This window comes from Haliotis rubra, unplaced genomic scaffold, assembly GCF_003918875.1.
Source record: "Haliotis rubra isolate DU_JTF1 unplaced genomic scaffold, ASM391887v1 Scf458, whole genome shotgun sequence".
Classification (NCBI taxonomy): Eukaryota; Metazoa; Mollusca; class Gastropoda; order Lepetellida; family Haliotidae; genus Haliotis; species Haliotis rubra.
The window spans coordinates 230,434-250,000 of NW_025767144.1; the positions used below are offsets into that span (position 1 = coordinate 230,434).

A 19,567-nucleotide genomic window follows, 5' to 3' on the forward strand; every position below is an offset into this window, starting at 1 on the left:
TTCAAAATCAAAAACCAATCACTTAGGTTTTTAGAGTATTGTTCTTACATGACAGTTCGCCAGTAGAGCAGTCTATAGGGCAATCAATGAACACGTATAAGCCCTTAATGCCTTGGCAGTGAGCGGTAGCATTGCTCCAAGGCTATACTGAGTGAGGTGTCCAGGTATGGATAGTAATTATATCCTTGAAAGAGACAAGTCTAGATAAACGAACGCCAGTTTGTTAGAGGGACAATGTGTTATTTTATTTATATATTTTAGAAATAACTACTGTCTATTATCTTATGGATTTGCGCAAATCTAGTGAGCGGGGTACAACCCGGGTACATACACACGTTCTCCCACCCGCTCAGTGACCCGGCAAGGCCGTAATCCAGTAAGTAGGGTAATACTAGCCTTGCTCCATGGATGTACTGAATGATATGTTAATAGTAATAAAATCCATAAAGCAGACAAGTTTTTAGATAAATGGATAGTATGTTACAGATACTTGTACTTATTATTTATGTAGTCTAGGTATTCCGGTTTCAACCAATCAGAACTCCCGTGTGCTAGTGTATGCAGTATATTACATAGAAAACAGCTGTCATGGACATTGGCGAACAAACACAGAATGCATGTTGACTTATACGTAAAACGATGATTATTTACAATTTTACATCCTTTGGTTACGCAGTTGAGTTGAACTCACGTTGTCATGACAATGATATGTTATTGTGCATGTATGAACAAATATTTTTCTTCTTCAATATCTGCCTCACGTAACCATTAACTGTTGCCAGGAGACACGTCCGATAGCGTCATCTGTTTTTCGCGACAGCACACTTTTTCCAATCTTAAACCTAGCAATATTGTTTTAGTTATCTTCAGATACGTGCGTGCTTTTGTTGAGCTTCGAAAAAGAAAGTCAAATCCTACAGACCCGAATCTAAAGAAAAACAAAGATAAAACTCCATGCTGGGGAATGGGCGCGAGGTAAGGCGTGAACTTTGGTACACTTGGGGGATTAAGCCGTGGCGGGATGGAGGGAACGATTCCGTTGTAATAAAACTTCGGGCACTCCTCCGGATATTCCACATATGCTGCTGTGGCAGGTCTCACAGAACCCGCTTGTGCCCCTGTTTGTTCCCGGCTCCGTGAAGTCACGTGCTAGATAGGTAACGTGATCTACTCCGAGGGGTTGTGCCGAACTTATCTCCTCTCTTCAAAAGATCTTTGGTTGGACTAAGGCGCGGGTAGGCTCCCGGAGCAGAAGAGATCTCGCCCACCCTGTTCCCTTTACCTGGACACTACACACCTTCACCTGCACCACGTTGTCTTCAGGTGTCGTCTGCTACACACAGGTGTGTCGTCTGCCACCAGCAGACGACTTTGCTAACTGGCGTCTGCTCGAGCAGGCCATAACGTCACCTGCTTTGAAGGTGTCTCCGGTCAAGCATTAACCACGGAGAGTAAATTCTGATCTCAACAAATCAAGATGTCGATGAAAAATTTAAAAGTCGATGAACTGGAGGAGAACATCGATGAGGTCAAGGAAGTTGTAGAGGACGTCTTCTCGGCGCTTGTCGCCACTGTCGTTGTCTCCTGCATCATCCTATTCGTCATCCTCCTCCGTGTGTACATCAGATGGGGGACGGAAAATCCCAGCCGCAACAAGATGGAGGGGAAAACAGTCATCATCACAGGTATGATCACGATACGTACCCACACTTCTGTATACGTACCCACACTTCTGTATACGTATGTTAAACCACAAACCCTCTCTTTCGTTCAGGTGCTGTCACTTTCAACTGTCCAAGCCGCACTTTCTGCTATTAACTTTAACAACATAATAAATGCACAATTAATGTAACAAAACACTTGTTTGACGCGCCAAGGTCACACAGTTCGATAAAACACGCATGTAATGAATAGATACGTTCAATATATATAATCTGTCAACTGGGGCTCACTTTTCTCGATTAGAGAAAAAAGAAAGAAAGAAAGACATGGAGCACATTGTGTGGTAATATGCGTTCATTGTATCAGTATCACGTCCAGTCAAACCTAACACTATTCTTCAATCCGCCATTAACACCATTTAGTAAGGACGATAGGGCACTAATATATATCAATGTTATATTTTCTGCTGACGCGCACATTCTTCAGCTGCTTTTGTTTCTGCCGTCGATGATGATTATGTACAAGTAATAATCACGCATGACTTTGATATTTTAAATCTACGGCACAAGGTCTGCTATTTCTCAATATCACTCAAGGACAAATCGCAGCGCCCAACTCGCCTATTGCCAAATCCTCTGTTTCAACTTCAACCTTTGTGTGTTGTCGAATATACCAGGTGTGTGTTCAGCTTCCCACCAAACAGGGGTGGTGTTATAGCATGTATATCACAGAATATTGTTTTGATGAAGATTAGAATGACATAGATAGGGGATTTAACCTGGAGTGTCTTGGATCAGATGGATGATTAAGCCGTATAGGGAACAATGATCGCTGTTTTGTATTGCAAATATAGAATCTGTGTGTAGATATATACTAACTACTGGAAGTGAACGACACGATAACACACTTTGGAGAATTAAGGAAGTTTTATTAATGTTAGAAACTGTCATGAATTAGGCGACGGGTGTTATATTGTACATGCATGTCCAATGAATGGCAATTATCGTAAATCGTGCATTAAGAAATGTGATTGGCTCTGACGAAATGTCATCAAACTAATGAAGTTTTTTCAAAGTAAATATAGAACAAAAATAACCAAAAAATCTTGCTTGGTTGTATAAATATATTGCCTGATTGCACAAACGTTAGATGAATTGTCTGTTGTATAAATAAAACATTTTCGTTTACTAATAATGGTGCAAGTGAGATAACTACATCTAGTTATATATTCTCAAATACCACTAGGTCCTGTTATCGATACTGTTCACGCACAGTGATATTCCAAACACATTTCTGGGATTACTGCACTCGTGATCTGATTACGTCAGTGAGCTGAATATGCTAACGCTGGCCGTACGCGTAAGTCTACAGGGGCGGATACAGCTTTTGAGACAGGGGTGGGGGTGGGGGTTGGGGGTGCACACTATTGAGAAAAGGAGGGGTGCACACTTCAATTTCACCCGAGTTTCAATGGTCATTTAACAAACTTTCAGCACAAAGGGGGTGCGCACCCTGCATCCCCTCTGGATCCGCCTATGGTCTACATCGTTTTGCTCGAGAGAACGATATGAAAAAAACATTTGTGCTATCATGAAAACAAATATGCTATTTTCCGGCTATCGTGCTTGTCTGTCTGTAACATTACCAAATTTACTCCCACCCATGAAGAGCACAATATGATCAGCAAGCAGATATGACCTAGATGACCTGACCACGTGACCAGCTGATTGGTCAGGTGTAAATAAACCAGATAATAACACAAACACCAACACGTGGTACAATCTCGCCGTGTCTCGCTTGAACGGAAACAGTGTAAGCTAATATCATCGAGATCTTGGGACACCTGGCAATTTGATACAGAGTGTGATTGCTCTCCTGGCACGACGTGTATATCATAGAAAAACAAGACGACAAAGGTCAAGGCCATCCTTTTATGTTCAAGTCTGAATACATAAGTAGCTTTAAAAGTCAAAATTTATTTTTGTACTTACTGAAATCTATGTTGCGTGAAATTCAGCCATGTCGTTTACTCGGAAACAAAAGGTGATTCAAATTCCGTCTCACTGGGATGACTCATGTGTGAACATACTTTTAGAAAACACCGACGGAATAAATAGAGCGTGTTTTGGATGGTGAGCTAAATACATAGTGTTGATTCCTAATAACTTGTCCCCCACAGCTGGCACTGTATATCTACACGACGTTGGGCTCCGTACTTGATTGATTGCACGTGATAACCCAGCCATGTAGAATGTTGCTGATTTTCCAATAAAATGGTTATCTAGTCAAGCCTCGACTATTGACATATTGTTGTGAGATGACAAGAACGTTCTGGCTCTGAAATCATATTCTGTCACTCACTGGCAGTTCCGAAATATATATTTGTCATTACACCATGTCATGTCTGTAGGTCATTGTCTTTATCGGTATTTAGGAGGTGGTGTAGCCTCGTGGGACAAGCGTCTTTTTGTCACCTCCACGATACGAGTTCGATACCATATATTTCTGGTTGTAAAAACAGAACCTTCAAGAATCAAAGTAGTCTGTCCCACAGTCCCTGAACCACATTATTTCCCTACTGCCAAGCCCTCTCAACAATGCTAAAGTTCTAAATAAAGCAAGTCTAGATTCCATCAGGTTCTGAATCTCTGTTCTCCCTGGGGCTCCTTTTCAATTGAAATGGGCTTGTTTGTTACTATCAAAATTATATATATTCAGAGACTAAGCGTTAGCCTAGAATCATATTCAACTATTTCCAAGTTTTTGCCATTAATTTCGAGTAAACACTATTCCAGGTTGACACGGGCGTAGCATGGAACATGGTTCAAAGTTACTCTATTGATAATGTTTAGAGGTGTTTCATTTTCAATGGCGTTGAAATGTTTAACTTCCCTATCAGAATTCATGTCACTACATAGCACAAGCCCGTATCACTTTAACGCCGAGACTGGTATGGGAAACATGGTGCTAGGCATTTTTATCTTTTATTCCTGAAGATAAGTTGCTTGGTTTGGGCCTCCCAACAAATTCACAGGAAATTCATCTTTTCTATCGCCCATCGCATCTGGTAAACGTGAACTCCATAGGTCACGTGACTCACCAGGCATTTAAATGGGTGATGTCTGGAACAGATGCAGACCCCGGTTTATCAGTCCAAAGTCGCATCGTTCTGGTTGCTAGGCAACCAGTGTTGGTTCCAGTTGATAAAATTCGGCCTCTGTCATTTTCAACTGTTTGTGGATACACTGTATGTATGGAATATGTATCTATTTACAAACCAATTCAATTTTTGACTAGACAGAAGCGCAAAATGAGATGGTATCTCTTAGATGCGAGAAGTACAACAATATTTGAAAATATACACAGCTCAGTCACTCACTCACTCCGCTATTATCCGGTAGCGGGGACCTTAATCTCATTAAGCTATCATACTTCGGGGGAGGTGGTTTGGTAGCCTAGTGGTTAAAGCGTTCCCTCGTCACCCCGAAGACCCACATGGGTACACTGTGTGAAGCCAATTGCTGGTGTTCCCAGCCGTGATATTGCTGGAATACTGCTAAAAGCGGCGTACTCACTCACTCATACTCCGATACGCAGAGACACCGCGTATTGGAGCAACACACCTGACTCGTGGTGGAGTAGCCCAGTGGATAAGCCTTCGCCCTTCATGCCAAAGACTCAAGTTCGATTCTACTGGGGCAATAGACTAACAACTAGTCTCTGAAATGAACATATTTTACTGAAAAAAGTTCATAGTAAAAAAAAATAAAGTATAATGAAAAGGAGCCCTGAGACTTTCTTCATTTTCAGAAGCTGCGGAAATCTAGACTTGCCACATTTTCTAGACTTGTGTGGGCTTTCTTGGATATATTTGCTTCAGGGTCTTCACGAGAGACTACTGGTGCAAGTAATCTACATCATATTTCTACAGGCAGGGATTCTGAACTGATGGGCCTGAATTAACTGAAAGACCATGTCAAGCCCCGCCATTCCGAACAGTTCCGTTACTTGTACATTTAGGGTTAGTCGCAATGATATTAAAGTTTACACGTCCGTCCAGTAATCGCTTGGTTCCGTGATAATTACTGATTACTGCGAGAAAATCAGATGTTACTCCTATCAGGTCCGGGCTCAGCTAGGACGCGCTGGGACGATCTGTCTGTCAAGGTGCTCGTACAGGTGTTATGTACATGTACATTTACACATTTGCGCCGTTGGTCGGAGCCTTGGTACAGTGTAACTCTGTTGATCCAGATTGTCAAATTCTGGATACAAAAGTCAAGAGTATAGAAGTAATCTCTTGAAATATATGTAGACGATTTCAGTACACGTTTTTTTCTGGATTACCTGTTAGGCATAAATGTTTATAAACAGAAATATATGATGGTTTCCGGTTATATATATTGTCTTGAATAAATGTATTGGAATGACTTTATCCATGTCCAGACTATTGGTGTATTAAATAACTCTTTTAGAAAATTATGTTTTGTTACTTATAATAACATATGTAAACTGGTAAGTAATCAAGGTAAATGCCACGTTTACATCGAGTATTCAATTCGAGTATAAACATTACACGTAATATGTCTAAAGAAACTATGTGTCTTCAAAATGAATTACAAAGTCTATCAAGAATTGAATTTAGACAAATCAGGTTATTTCTCCTTCAAGACGTGTAGCAGTAGTAGTGATAGCCATTCTGTGTAGTGCTGATTATCCTACTGTGTATTACTGCGCCATATTGCAGTGCAGACACGAACCCCAACATCACGACCATCCCACTGTCAGAGGGAGACAGATATGTACTACATGAGTAATATGACATTGTCTGGCACACTCCCTTGTCAGGATTCAACTTCCGTAATAAACATGGAACCAATCAGGATCGAGTTTCATATCAAGGTGACCACGACCTTGCTTTCTCTGACGTCCGCGCACTATTGTTAGTTACATCATTGCTTTCATATTTTTAGTTTTTAATTTATTCAAAATATATCTGAAACATTCAAACTTTTCTTTAATTTTGTTACCCAATTTTCTATTCTATTAATAATCATTTTGCTTAGAAATCATTTATTCAGAAATCATTGTATACTCAAAGGCAAAAGAACGTTATGTTTCGTTGTGTTGTGATCTGGCGAACATCACTTAAAATTCTTCCTTCTTACATTTTAAGATTTACAAAGTTGTATTCTCTAAGTGGGTTGAAAATGGATCCGGGAGTCTTTCTTAATTATTTAATTCGTAAAGAATATGAACTCTGAAATTCTCTCGTACTTTTTCATATCCAAAAGTGCCATCTCTCTTGAATATATTTTGTTTTATTATAGAGAGTGTAATTGATATGAAATAGCAGGCCGATAAATATGAAAATGAGGTCACCAGGGAGAAATAAATTCCATATTCCGAAATTGCTCTAAAATATATTGCGCAAAGATCTGAAAACGTTACTAGCCCAGATACTTACTTCATTTTCAGAAGCTGTGGAAATCTAGACTTGCCACATTCTCTAGACTTGCGTGGGCTTCCTTGGATATATTTGCTTCAGGGTCTGTATGACAGCCTAAGCCCATTCAGGTCTGGAACATATGTCAAGTCAAGATTGTCTCAGTTTCAGGAAAACAACGTCTCTGGTCTATTTTTGATTCTATTTTATAAAAAATAATTTAGACACGTTTTTGCGTAAAATAAGTTCATTTGAGAGACTACTTGTTAGTCTGTAAAACGTTTGAACAGAGTTCTCTTTTGGTGAGCGTTCATGCAAATAGGTTTGCATTTGTTAAATGAGGTTGTTCTGTCAGACCGTGTATTCCTCCGCCGATGTTTCTTTAGAGGATGAAAACCTGGCTTAAACTGTCACATGATGAAATGGATATCTATATCGCAGCCATCCATGCAGGTGGATACGAAAACGCTGGACTAATCGCGATGTACTTTTGCCTTTGAGTATAGCTCCTGCTTTGTTATTCTATTGGTGACGTACAGTGTATATATATCGGTGCCACGAATCCTAAACTCAGAGGCGGGTTGTTATTCTTACCGCGTGAGTCTATATATAGACTCCCTGGCTAGCTTAGACTTATCAGGAAAGCAGCGCAGATCAGGAATTCCACCAGATGGCGCTCATATTCAAAGGTCAAGTGAGATGACTGAAGAAAGGCGATATCTCTCGAATTGCTCTTTGTCTCTAAGTCAGATCTTTTTTACATATGGGGTAAATTGATTTAAAGATTGTTTGCAATTTGTAAAGATTGAAAATATGAACTTTAAAACAATATCTTTAGAAAGGGGACATTTTACTTGTGATTATGTTCACATATATCAATGGAAACCTTTGTCTATTGTTTTAAACATTTCGTGAAGTTGTTGTGTGTCAAAGTAGACCCTATTTATGAGCAACGCGCGTTAATAATAGAGAGTTGTTTATCCATACATTGTGTCTGTAGTGATGTAAACATGACCATCGCTGTATGGGTCGCTTGAGAGCCTTAATACGGGCGAGTGAGTTTAGATTTTACGCCACTTTTAACACTATTCCAGCAATATCACGTCGGTGGACACCAGAAATGGGCTTCATGCATTGTACCCACGTGAGAAATCGAACCCGGGTCTATAGCGGGACGAGTGAACGCTTTAACTACTAGGCTACCCTACCGCCTACTTTCAGGTCGTCAACAAACACTGACCCTGGAGTTTGTAGGTCATTGTTTTTTCAGAAACATGAAGGTAGAAACAACATCAGGATAACACATACTATCATATCCATGCAGTCTACTGTCATTGTAGATCGACATAATGTCCTAGGTATATCTTTGTGTAGTGTTGAATACATAGTAAACACCCAAGTCCATTAATATGAACCTGAGGACGTGCTGAGTATAGGCTGAAGGCCGGATGAGGATAGGCTGCGAGAGCTGAGTAAAGGATAAACTAGGATAATTGTTCAATTACGTATTGGATGTAGAGGCCCAGTCTATGCAAATCTAAAACGTCATGAGGGAACACTCGTTCTCTGAGTATTATGGGGATGGCGTATAAATCAAGATTGTTATGTGTGGACCCTAAAATTGAATTTATCGACTTTCAACTAGGACTGCAACGATTTGGTTTGATTCATCGAAAATCGAATCTGACGCCTTAGTTTTGAGTTTCGATAACCTTTATCATTATTTCGATTCGATAATTGAATACCTATTAAAAATATTTCCACACGTACTTTTGAATCCAGCTCGAGCAGTATCGATCGCTGAAGTAAGGCGGAACGTGATTGGTTGAAGCCGGGCTAATTATCCAATGAGAATTGTTGTTAGTAGACGTCGCCAACTCGACGATGGAATTCACGCTAAAAAAGCCGACACTGAGAGTTAAATGAATCTGATGTTTTTACTTGTATGACGAATCAAATCGAAAATGGTCGAATTGAGGGTCCAATATCGAAAATCGAATCGAAAATCGAGGTATGGGTGAATCGTTGCAGCCCTACTTTCAACCACACAGTATAAGGCACCGATTCCTGAATGCTGCTGTCACAGTGATCTAAACAACATGTGTTTTCCCGTCGATGGTGTCAATCAGACTGTGCTGGAACCGTGAATGAAAAACAGTAATTCCCGAACAATGCCGAGCACGCGTGACTGCCACTTAATGACATCGCCAGCATTCCTCCCGTGTCGTCTATACGACAGAAAAAGGCTTGTGTTGATCCACCATCCGGCCCACACGTCATATATGTACAGCATGATGGATTTACCTGACACATATACTAGTCTGTCTCACAGGCCCTGAACTGCAATGTTTTCCCTTCCGGATAGCCCATTCTGCAGTGCTGAAGCCCAAAGCGAAGCAAGTCTAGATTTTCTCAGTTTCTGAGTCTGACTGGGGCTCCTTTTCAATTTAAAAGGAATTGTTTGTTTCTATCAAAATTATTTATTCATACTAGCATTAGTCCAGACACATGCGAGCATGATGAAGAGTGAGTGAGTGAGTATGGTTTTACGCCGCTTTTAGCAATATTCCAGCAATATCACGGCGGGGGACACCAGAGATGGGCTTCACACATTTTACCCATACAACATGAAGAATTTACCTGATACATACGTGGAAACACAGGTGATGCAATAGTCTGTCTCCGGTCCCTGAACCACATTATTTTCCCTACTGCCTAACCCTTCCTGCAATCCTTAAGCCCTAAATGAACAAGTCTAGATTTTCTCAGGTTCAGCTCCCAGTTCACTGGGCCTCCTTTTCAATTTAAATGGGTATATTTGTTGGTATCAACATTTAGATATATATTCAGAGACTAAGCGTTAGTCTAGGGAGGTAATTGTGGAATATCAACACATAATGTTTGTTTATTTTCTGCTTCGTGGCCGTCAACTGTGTCGCAGTTATTAAGACTGGGGGCGTATGTGTTCATAAAACATTCATCGCGATACCTCCGCTCGACCTCCCCACTGAGCTGTCTCGTCGCCCGTACATCGGTCTCCTCATAAACATCCGGAAGTATTTGGGTCGGTTTCTTTAAGAGGGGGTCCGGAGGCGCGGACAGATTGTCGCGATTGTATGAAATATGTAAGTTGGGTATAAACATATATTCTCATATTTCATTTTCGGGCGTTATTCAGAAGAATTGATATATTTAATTGCCGATATTTGACCTCATGATAAAGCTAAAAGAAAATATTTTGAAAGGAAAAATATGTTTATGCCATGACTTAAAAAAGCTTCTTTTAAATCGGAAAAGCTGGTCATGCTCAATTGTCAATGCGTTGTAAGTAGTGCTGTTGTTGAAAGGAAGACAGTAGACAGTCGTGATTATCGTCGGTTGGGCAACTCATACAATGTCTTCTTTGCTTGGCATTTAGAAGCTGGTGTGATGGACAACAAGGACAGTTCTATGAATATGCAACTTTAGTATTATTAATATGAGCAACATTTCGATGTGGCTACTAACACCATTCGGGACCGTTCATAATTTATGGCTAGGGGTGGTGATGATGACTTTAAAGGGACAGTTTGTTCTGGGAGGCAGGGGTGGGGTGGGGTGGGTTGTGTCTGTGGGGGTATCATTGATTTTGTACATGACATGCCGGTCGGGGCCACTTAATACTTTGTACATACATTTTAGTGAGGGTCATTCACATTGTACATGCTTCTCCATGAAAATCATCATCACCTCCCTAGCCATAAATTATGAACGGTCCCTTATCGAGCTAGAAGCTGTACCGAAACAACTTGGTTTACACATGTCATCGTACCCAACTATGTAGATCGATGCTCACGATGCTGATCACTGGATTGTCTGGTCCAGACTGGATTATTTACAGACCGCCGCCATATAACTGGAATATTGTTGTGTGAGGTGTTAAACCAACCAACCAATTTTTAACCAACCGACCAACCAAAGCACTGAAAATCCACGAACGCTGTACCAGTACCGACACTCACCATACCTTCACGTCTCTTGTAGTCTATTCTGTTCACGTAATAAGTTTTGTTCTGTGATGAATAACTTGGATCTCTTCTGTAACACAGTTTCTTTAGAGATGTGACGTCATCACTCCCATCCCTGCTGTCTCCTGCAGAATTATCTCGCACGTGGGTGTAATTTGATAGGGCAATTGCTTTTTGCTCTGTATCATTCGAATCCGACCGGAAACGATGCTATTTGATTAAAGGTATTATCATAACAGAATGGAATTCTTTCTGCGGACAATCAGGATAGGAATGTGTGGAATTACACGAAACATGAGTACTGACCCTGTGTAACTGTTGTTGATGATGTCCCCTACGTTGCCATAGTTACGAGTAACAACAATTACTGGCATTAAATAGAACATTGTGAAGTACCTATTCATAGCCGTTCTTCCTATGCCGGTAGAGACACCTATAGATCAGCGTCGGGGTGGTAATTGCTTGTTTTCAACTAAAATGTTCGTTTTGACAGTTTGAGCGATAAATAATCGACAAACGTATCCCTTCGTGACAAAAACATCTAAAACGAAAGTGCCGTTTATTTTCAAAATATAAAATTTATCATGTAATCTTTTGTCTTTAATCGCCCAAACACATTTTTCGCTAAGTTTCTTCTCCGAGTCAGACACACGTGACGTCGATGCTATACAATTTCAGTGTAAAACACTTATCTCTTGTAAAAATATTGACAACTTAAAATAATTGTTTATTTTCTCCTCTGCTGAAATAGGAGAGGAGTTATTTTTGGGCTCGGGCCATTCATCGCACGGGGAGCTGATGCCATGATTCTTGGCAAGGCTGAGTTGGCGAACAGCGTTAAGACCGGATATAGCTGTGGCTTTAAACTATGTGGAGAAATGAATCTTGTTTTACGCCGTGTCAACATTAATCCTGCTATATCCTGATGACCTGCATGGAGGGGAGTTGGGCCACACAGACCGGTTGTTGAATGTGTCATGTGTTTGTTGTTTAACGCCGCACTCAGCTATATTCCAGCTATATGTCTGGACCAGACAATCCCGTGATCAACAGTATGAGCATCGATCTACACAGTTGGGATACGAGTACGTACGTAAGTTTAGTTTTGCGCCGCTTTTAGCAATATTCCAGCAATATATCGGGGTCACCAGAAATGGCCTTCACACATTGTACCCATGTGGGGAATCAAACCCGGCTCTTCAGCGTGACGAGCGAATGCTTTAACCGCTAGATTACCCCACCGCCCAGTTGATACGATGGCATATGTCAACCAAGTCAGCGAGCCTGATCGCCCGATCTAGACTAACAACTAGTCTCTGAAATGAACATACTTTACAGAAAAAAAGCTCAAAGTGAAAAAAAAATATATAATGAAAAGGAGTCCTGAGACTTTCTTCATTTTCAGATCTAGACTTGCCACATTTTCTAGACTTGCATGGGATTTCTTGGCTACACCCGATCCCGTTGGTCGCTTCTAACGACAATCATGGGTTGCTGAAGACCAGTTCTAACCCGGATCCATTCGGGTTGTTGAGTGAGCGAACCTTTAACTCTGTCTTTTCGCCAGTCAGATGCCTTTTTCCAAAACGATTCAGCATTTTTGTAAAAGGGATGGGCTTGGATAAATATCACAGTATAGAGAGAGAGAGTCAGTCCAGCTATCAACAATCCCGATGCTACACAATCATTAGTGAGTGAGTAAAGTAGTTTGACACCCATTTTAGTAATATTCCAGCAATATCACGGCGAGGCACACACCATACCCTTGCGTGGAATCGAACCAGCGCCTTCGGAATGACGCGCGAACGCTTTTACCACTTGGCTACCCTACCGCCCCTTATACTATCATCAGCGAAATCGCCGAGTCTGGCCATCCAATCCACATCTCAGTCTACCCTGACGACAAGCATAAGGTACCCCACCTACAATGACCCTGAATCTCTGCAGACGTTGTAAAGAAGCCGAGAGGGGCGCTGTTCCAGGTTTTTCCCTCCCCTTCCCCTCACGTGCATGTTACGGTAACCAAACCCCTAAATAAAGCAAGTCTAGATTGCCTCAGGTTCTGAAGCTCCCATGTCACTGGGGCTTCTTTTCAATTAAAATGGATTTTTTTTAAATCAAAATTAGCCGTCAGTAAAAAGCACAGTTAGTTCCATTAACAAATGTGAATGTTTAGTTTTTATCTCCTCTGCGCATGCCTGTACCGGATTTTCTTATCACATGTTCAAGGGTGCTGAGAAGACTGGGGGCTGTCTATAAAACACTATAATCGCGTTCAAACGTGTTGCATTTCTCAAGTGGGTAACACAGGTTTTATGAGGTCGCCAGACATTGTAGCTGACTCGGGTTGCGTTTTGGCTATTTGATCATCACCAGCTGCTAAAAGGTCCCAAAGTAACTGCCATAAACATATTCTTGCTCTAAAGTTGTCACTAGCCTTGGTTGTTCGTTGAGAGTGGAACCCGGTTCTCAAACGTAATGAGTCAACGCAATTCATTAATACGTCACAGCTGTCGGTGGAGTCGTAACAAACAGAGATGTTGTCATCTCGACAACGACCAACCAGTACGAAAACACCCCCCATCCGGGGTATCATTACTATCGGCTCGATAACTACTACTGTCTTGCTCCTTTGTCCTTTATATGCGTCAGTTAGAGCTGAATTATGTAAGTCTTGTGCTAACAGGTTAGAATGATTTGATGTACTATCTGCAAATGAACAGTTTCATTCTGTACTCAACAACCCCATTTTAACCTTTGATAGTGCCAGGGCCTGCAATAACATTGTCCTTATACGTCGTGGCATTCTACACAAATGATATACATGTATGTATTACATATATTTTAATTTATTTTACATGGTGTTAGTGTCTCTCATGAAATCGCTGAACGACTCGTGGTTGTACAAACAAGTGAGACAAAAATAAAATTATCTGTCTGTCTGACTGACTGACTGCTCTCATTAACCGGCTCTAATGATCCGTGGTCCGAAGTGTACCAGCTGGTCATGGATGGAACGTGGGGTAGTCTAGTGGTTAAAGCATTCGCTCGTCACGTCGAAGACCCGGGTTTGATTCCCCACATGGGTACAATATGTGAAGATCGGTATCCCCCGCCGCGGTACTGCTGGATCACTGCTAAAGCGGCGAAAAACAAACTCACTAACTCTGAGGGCGTTTTGCGCGTTTCCGGCCCAAGAGTTACTCCACGTCTCCACTTGCAGGTTGTTCATACCTGCACCCACTTCAGGCTGCAGACTCAGAAATAATCATGAAACATCTGTACCAAAAACACACATCACCTTCCCCGCACAACTGTCCATTACAACAGCTTTAACGAATAACAGAGTGGTCTGATACAGCAGTTACCTCACGTAATAAAACCGTTTAAACTGAATACATTGACATTTACTGTGGTGTCTGTTCTTACTGCAACAGTCAGGGGCGGTGGGGTAGCCTAGTGGTTTAAACGACCGCTCGTCACGCTGAAAACCCGGTGGATGCTTTCGCTAAAATTGATTTCTTGTTGTTTACGGACCTCTTGCCAATAATCCAGTTATATGAGGGCAGTTTGTAAATAGACGAGACTTGTCCAAACTGACTGACTGAGTTTAGTTTTACGCCGCCTTTAGCAATATTCCAGCAATATCGCGGCTAAGGACACCAGAAATGGGCTTCACATATTGTACCAATGTGGGGAATCGAACCCGGGTCCTCGGCGTGACGAGCGAACGCTTTAACCACTAGGCTACCCCACCGCCCCCTTGTCCAAACAATTCGGTAACGACACGCATCATCCAGGCCAGCTTCACTATACCGCTGGTTAGGTTTTGAAACAATCATTTGAAATCCAGATCATGACACCCCACCGAAAACAATAAATGAAATATTTAAATAAAATAAATATATTATGATAAAGCAATTTTCAAAACATACTGGATTATATTGCCTGAGATAAATTAATGATGTTATGATTTTTTCTGCCGACATTGCAGACATTGATTCTGAAATGGTATCATACTTTCAAGTCTGTTAGTAAGGCTCTGGTCTTCACAGTCCCTGTGACATTACTTCCCTTCCACGAAAACCTCCCTGGAATACAGAAGACCCAGTTCCTGGTTGTCCTGTCGCCTGAGGATACTTTTTAAATTTGTTGAATATTTTTATTTGTTTCCATCAAAATATGATATTTTCATAGACTAAGCAGGACATTATACCCTGATGGCTTTCTTCAGCAGGTAGTTCATGTATGTTGTGATCTGCCAGAACCAGTTCCATCCAGTTCTGCCCGGCCACAGATGACTGTGTAGTCTGCTTCACGGTCTCCAGACCGCATTATGTCCCCTTTACGCCAGCCCTTTGCTAAACACCTAAATGTGGGGCGCGGTGGGCGAGCTGGCTAAGGTGCCAGGCTAGTGATCCAGCGAGCTTGAGGTGTCGGGATCGAGCCCACCTGTGACCGGGTGTAAAAAACCTCGGAGTCAACTTTGTGCAGACTCTTTCAGTATTGTCACAACCCCTAGTGTACAGTACACATCCCTGTGCACTTAAAAGAACCCACGAACCCGTTGGTATATGACCAGATGGTGGCCACATGAATACGTGCAAACACCAAGTTGCGGGTACAGCAACGTGCAGTGAACTTGTGACTATGTGTCCCAGTCCACCCAGCTGTGAATGGGTACCTCGTTAGGATGAGAAGGCCACAATAACTTGGTGCGCCTAGTGGCTGCAAGAGTTGTATACTCCCCAGGGAGGCGAGATTGATAACACGATGTGCCGTTGAGACTGACATCCAATGATCGAGGCAAAAAATACCAGCGCCTTGAGCAAGCACTAGTTGCCTGGATATGTGCACTATATAAATATCATATAATAATAAAAATAAAAAAAATAAATGAAGCAAGTCTAGATTGCCTCAGGTTCTGAATCTCCCATGCCACTGGGGCTTCTTTTCAATTAAAATGGATATTTTTAAAAATCAAAATTAAATATATTCAGAGACTAAGCGTTAGTCTAATGAAGGTGTTCAAAGCCCACAGTTTATAGAGCCATTCTTTGTGTTCTAGGTCGACAAAACGCAGCCTTGTTTTTAATCATCTGCGATTCACATGTGGTTTTATTTGCAGGCGACATGTATCGTCTGCTTCCGTTACACGACGTAACAGGTTCGCGGGTTGAAGCGAACCTCGGCTGGGCCTGGTTCATCCGTTCGGTCGTAAAGAGAGTTTTGAACTTTTGAAACAGAAGATGAAGTACCCGATGACCTATAATAAATTAAATAAAGTCAAGACTGAGAAATAAACACAGATGTTTCAAGGGCGGCTATGGACGTAGTGGTGTCAACCTTAGCGGGAACCCAGTCGGGAAACTAAAGTAGGTTTTCGACTGAAGAGTTCGGATGGTTACATTAGAGACCTTACAATAAATACAGTTTATTACTGAATGAAAATATTAAAATCTAGTTTATGGTCTCTGGTCAGTTCAACCCAGTACCAAACGTGACACAATCAAAGACTGAAAAAATAACCGATACAGGGCGTCCATAGTGAGTGAGCTTCGTTTTACGACGCTTTTAGCAATATTCCAGAAATATCATCACTGGGGACACCAGAAATGGGCTTCACGCATGTTGGGAATCGAACCCAGGTCTTCGGCGTGAAGAGCCAATGATTTAACCACTAGGCTATCCCACCGCCCCTTTCCGTCCATAGAACGACCTACATATTTCGTCATATGTATGAGGTGAGGTGAGGTAAAATTGGGTTTAACGTCGTGCTTGAGAATATTTCGCTCATATGGCGACGTGCATGCGCGTGTATGTGTATGTGCGGCTGCTTGTGCTAGCCCAGACTTAAGCTGGTTTTATAGTGCTAGCCCACTGAGATACCATGCCGCAGTGAAGCATGAATAGCCCACTCAGACACAGTATACTGACTCCGAACCGGCCAGTGTTGTACCCGAGCGCCAGGCAGGGACCAACAAGTACCATATTTTAACGTCTTTTGGTATGACGCGGTCGGGGATCGAACCCGCGACCTTCCGCTCTCCGGGCGGACGCTCTAACCACTACCCACGGAGGCGGTCTTCGTCATATGTATGAAGACGAGAAGGAATTACTATGAAATTGAAACCCCTAAAAGAAAGGTATTTGGGTACGGGTAGACAATGAGGCCACTGGTTACGTCATCCTGAATTTGCACGTGCAGCTGTCAATCATGATCAGATGACTTTGCTTCAGCCCCGATTCTGTTTTTTCTATCCCTTTTTGTTGCAGTGGCAAATGGCAAACATCTGCATATCGTTTCACAGAGTTTCAACTAGTCTTTGTTTGACACCGTCATGTCTGCGAGAGTGTGTAAGAATTGCAGAGTGTGAATTTAGAAGCACGGTGCTTCCGATAAGATCCATTGTTATCTTCCCCATCTCGTGTACCCCCAGTGACGTCATTCTGCTCTCCTCACAGGGTCTCGGGTTTAACGCATCTTCCAAATGCATCTATTTCGAGATATCTGTATTTATAGATACGATTATCACAAGGTCTTTTCTTACTTCCGTCGTTTGCTGCTATTGTTCAAAATTAGAATAATGGGGATTTTAATATATAAATATATGATGACCAATGACGTGTTAGTTAAGTAGTGAAGTTGTGTTAATTACGCTATTAAAAGTATTTTTTGCTGTCAGCTTAAATATCATCGATACCTACCAAAATGCAGATTGAAGTTTTCAAATGGATTTTATAGTCACTTGTCCCATCAGTTCAGCGAAGGCAGTTCACGTACGTTCTAATCACGGCTTAGAATTGCGGGTTTTTTTATATACCGGTATTTACAACTTTTAATCCCAAACTTACAAGTGTATTCTCATAGCTTGTCTAAAATTTTATGAAGTTCGATAAATTTGTTTCATTTCGAACATTATTATCTGAAAACAAATCAGTTTCAGGCTGTTTAGCATTTTTGTAAATCTCCAGTCCCCCTGTTTATACAGGTCATATTTTCAAATCGCAATTAATACAATTTAATGTACAAGAATACCATTGTTTGTTCCGTCTTTGATTATTTCATATAATCCATGCAAGCAACGTAAATGGCCTTGTTAAAAGCCTGGATCTACTCAAACTTGTGAGATAGGTTTCGAAGCCTCAAAGTCATGAAGCAGATATAGGCACCAAATGGGATGTACGTCGATCGCTTTCACACCTGCCGATCTCGTAGCGCGTGCCGTTCAGCACACGGGAAAATCGAGACCCTGCAGAGAGCACCGGCGGTACGTCATTGATGTTTACATGTAGACTTTCACTGACAGTGTGACCTTGAAAAGGTGGACAAGAATCAAGGATGTAACTGAAATCTAGGGTATTTACAATATCATTTCCAAATCGAAAAAAGAGGCCATGTCAAAGTAAAGTACACCTTTTAACACGTAAATTCATATACATTCTAGCCATTTATCATGAACGGTGCCTAATACAGTCTGTGGCATGTAATTGACCCACCAGGCTATTATTTTTGTTTAGGTTTCCTTATACTTAAAACCGTAAACCACGCCGAAATGTTTCTGTAAACCATGCCGAAATGTTTCTGTAAACCATGCCGAAATGTTGCTGTAAACCATGCCGAACTTTTGCTGTAAACCATGCCGAACTCTTGCTGTAAACCATGCCGAACTCTTGCTGTAAACCATGCCGAACTGTTGCTGTAAACCATGCCGAACTCTTGCTGTAAACCATGCCGAAATGTTGCTGTAAACCATGCCGAACTCTTGCTGTAAACCATGCCGAACTGTTGCCGTAAACCATGCCGAACTCTTGCTGTAAACCATGCCGAACTCTTGCCGTAAACCATGCCGAACTGTTGCTGTAAACCATGCCGAACTGTTGCCGTAAACCATGCCGAACTCTTGCTGTAAACCATGCCGAAATGTTGCTGTAAACCATGCCGAACTGTTGCCGTAAACCATGCCGAACTCTTGCTGTAAACCATGCCGAAATGTTGCTGTAAACCATGCCATCTGTTGCCGTAAACCATGCCGAACTCTTGCTGTAAACCATGCCGAACTGTTGCCGTAAACCATGCCGAACTCTTGCTGTAAACCATGCCGAAATATTCCTGTAAACCATGCCGAACTTTTGCTGTAAACCATGCCGAACTCGTGCTGTAAACCATGCCGAACTCTTGCTGTAACCATACCGAACTGTTGCTGTAAACCATGCCGAACTCTTGCTGTAAACCATGCCGAACTCTTGCTGTAACCATGCCGAACTGTTGCTGTAAACCATGCCGAACTGTTGCTGTAAACCATGCCGAACTGTTGCTGTAAACCGGAATCAGATTTACTGATTTACAAAGTGAGCAATAGCCATATAACTGAACCGTTAAACATCCTGCAACGTCTAAACATCAGTAGGGCGGTGGGGTAGCCTTGTGGTTAAAGTGTTCGCTCGTCAC

General features: G+C 41.8%; 1 protein-coding gene across 1 annotated transcript in view; it reads left to right on the forward strand.

Annotated features, from left to right (window-relative positions):
* The first annotated feature begins 1,112 nt into the window (after positions 1-1,112).
* LOC124290118 (retinol dehydrogenase 11-like) overlaps positions 1,113-19,567 on the forward strand; it is a 37,815-nt gene continuing 19,360 nt past the window's right edge. Inside the window, exon 1 of the mRNA XM_046726812.1 lies at positions 1,113-1,685. Coding sequence (XP_046582768.1) covers positions 1,478-1,685 — 208 coding nt within the window. The 5' untranslated portion in view covers positions 1,113-1,477. The remainder of the gene's footprint in view (positions 1,686-19,567) is intronic.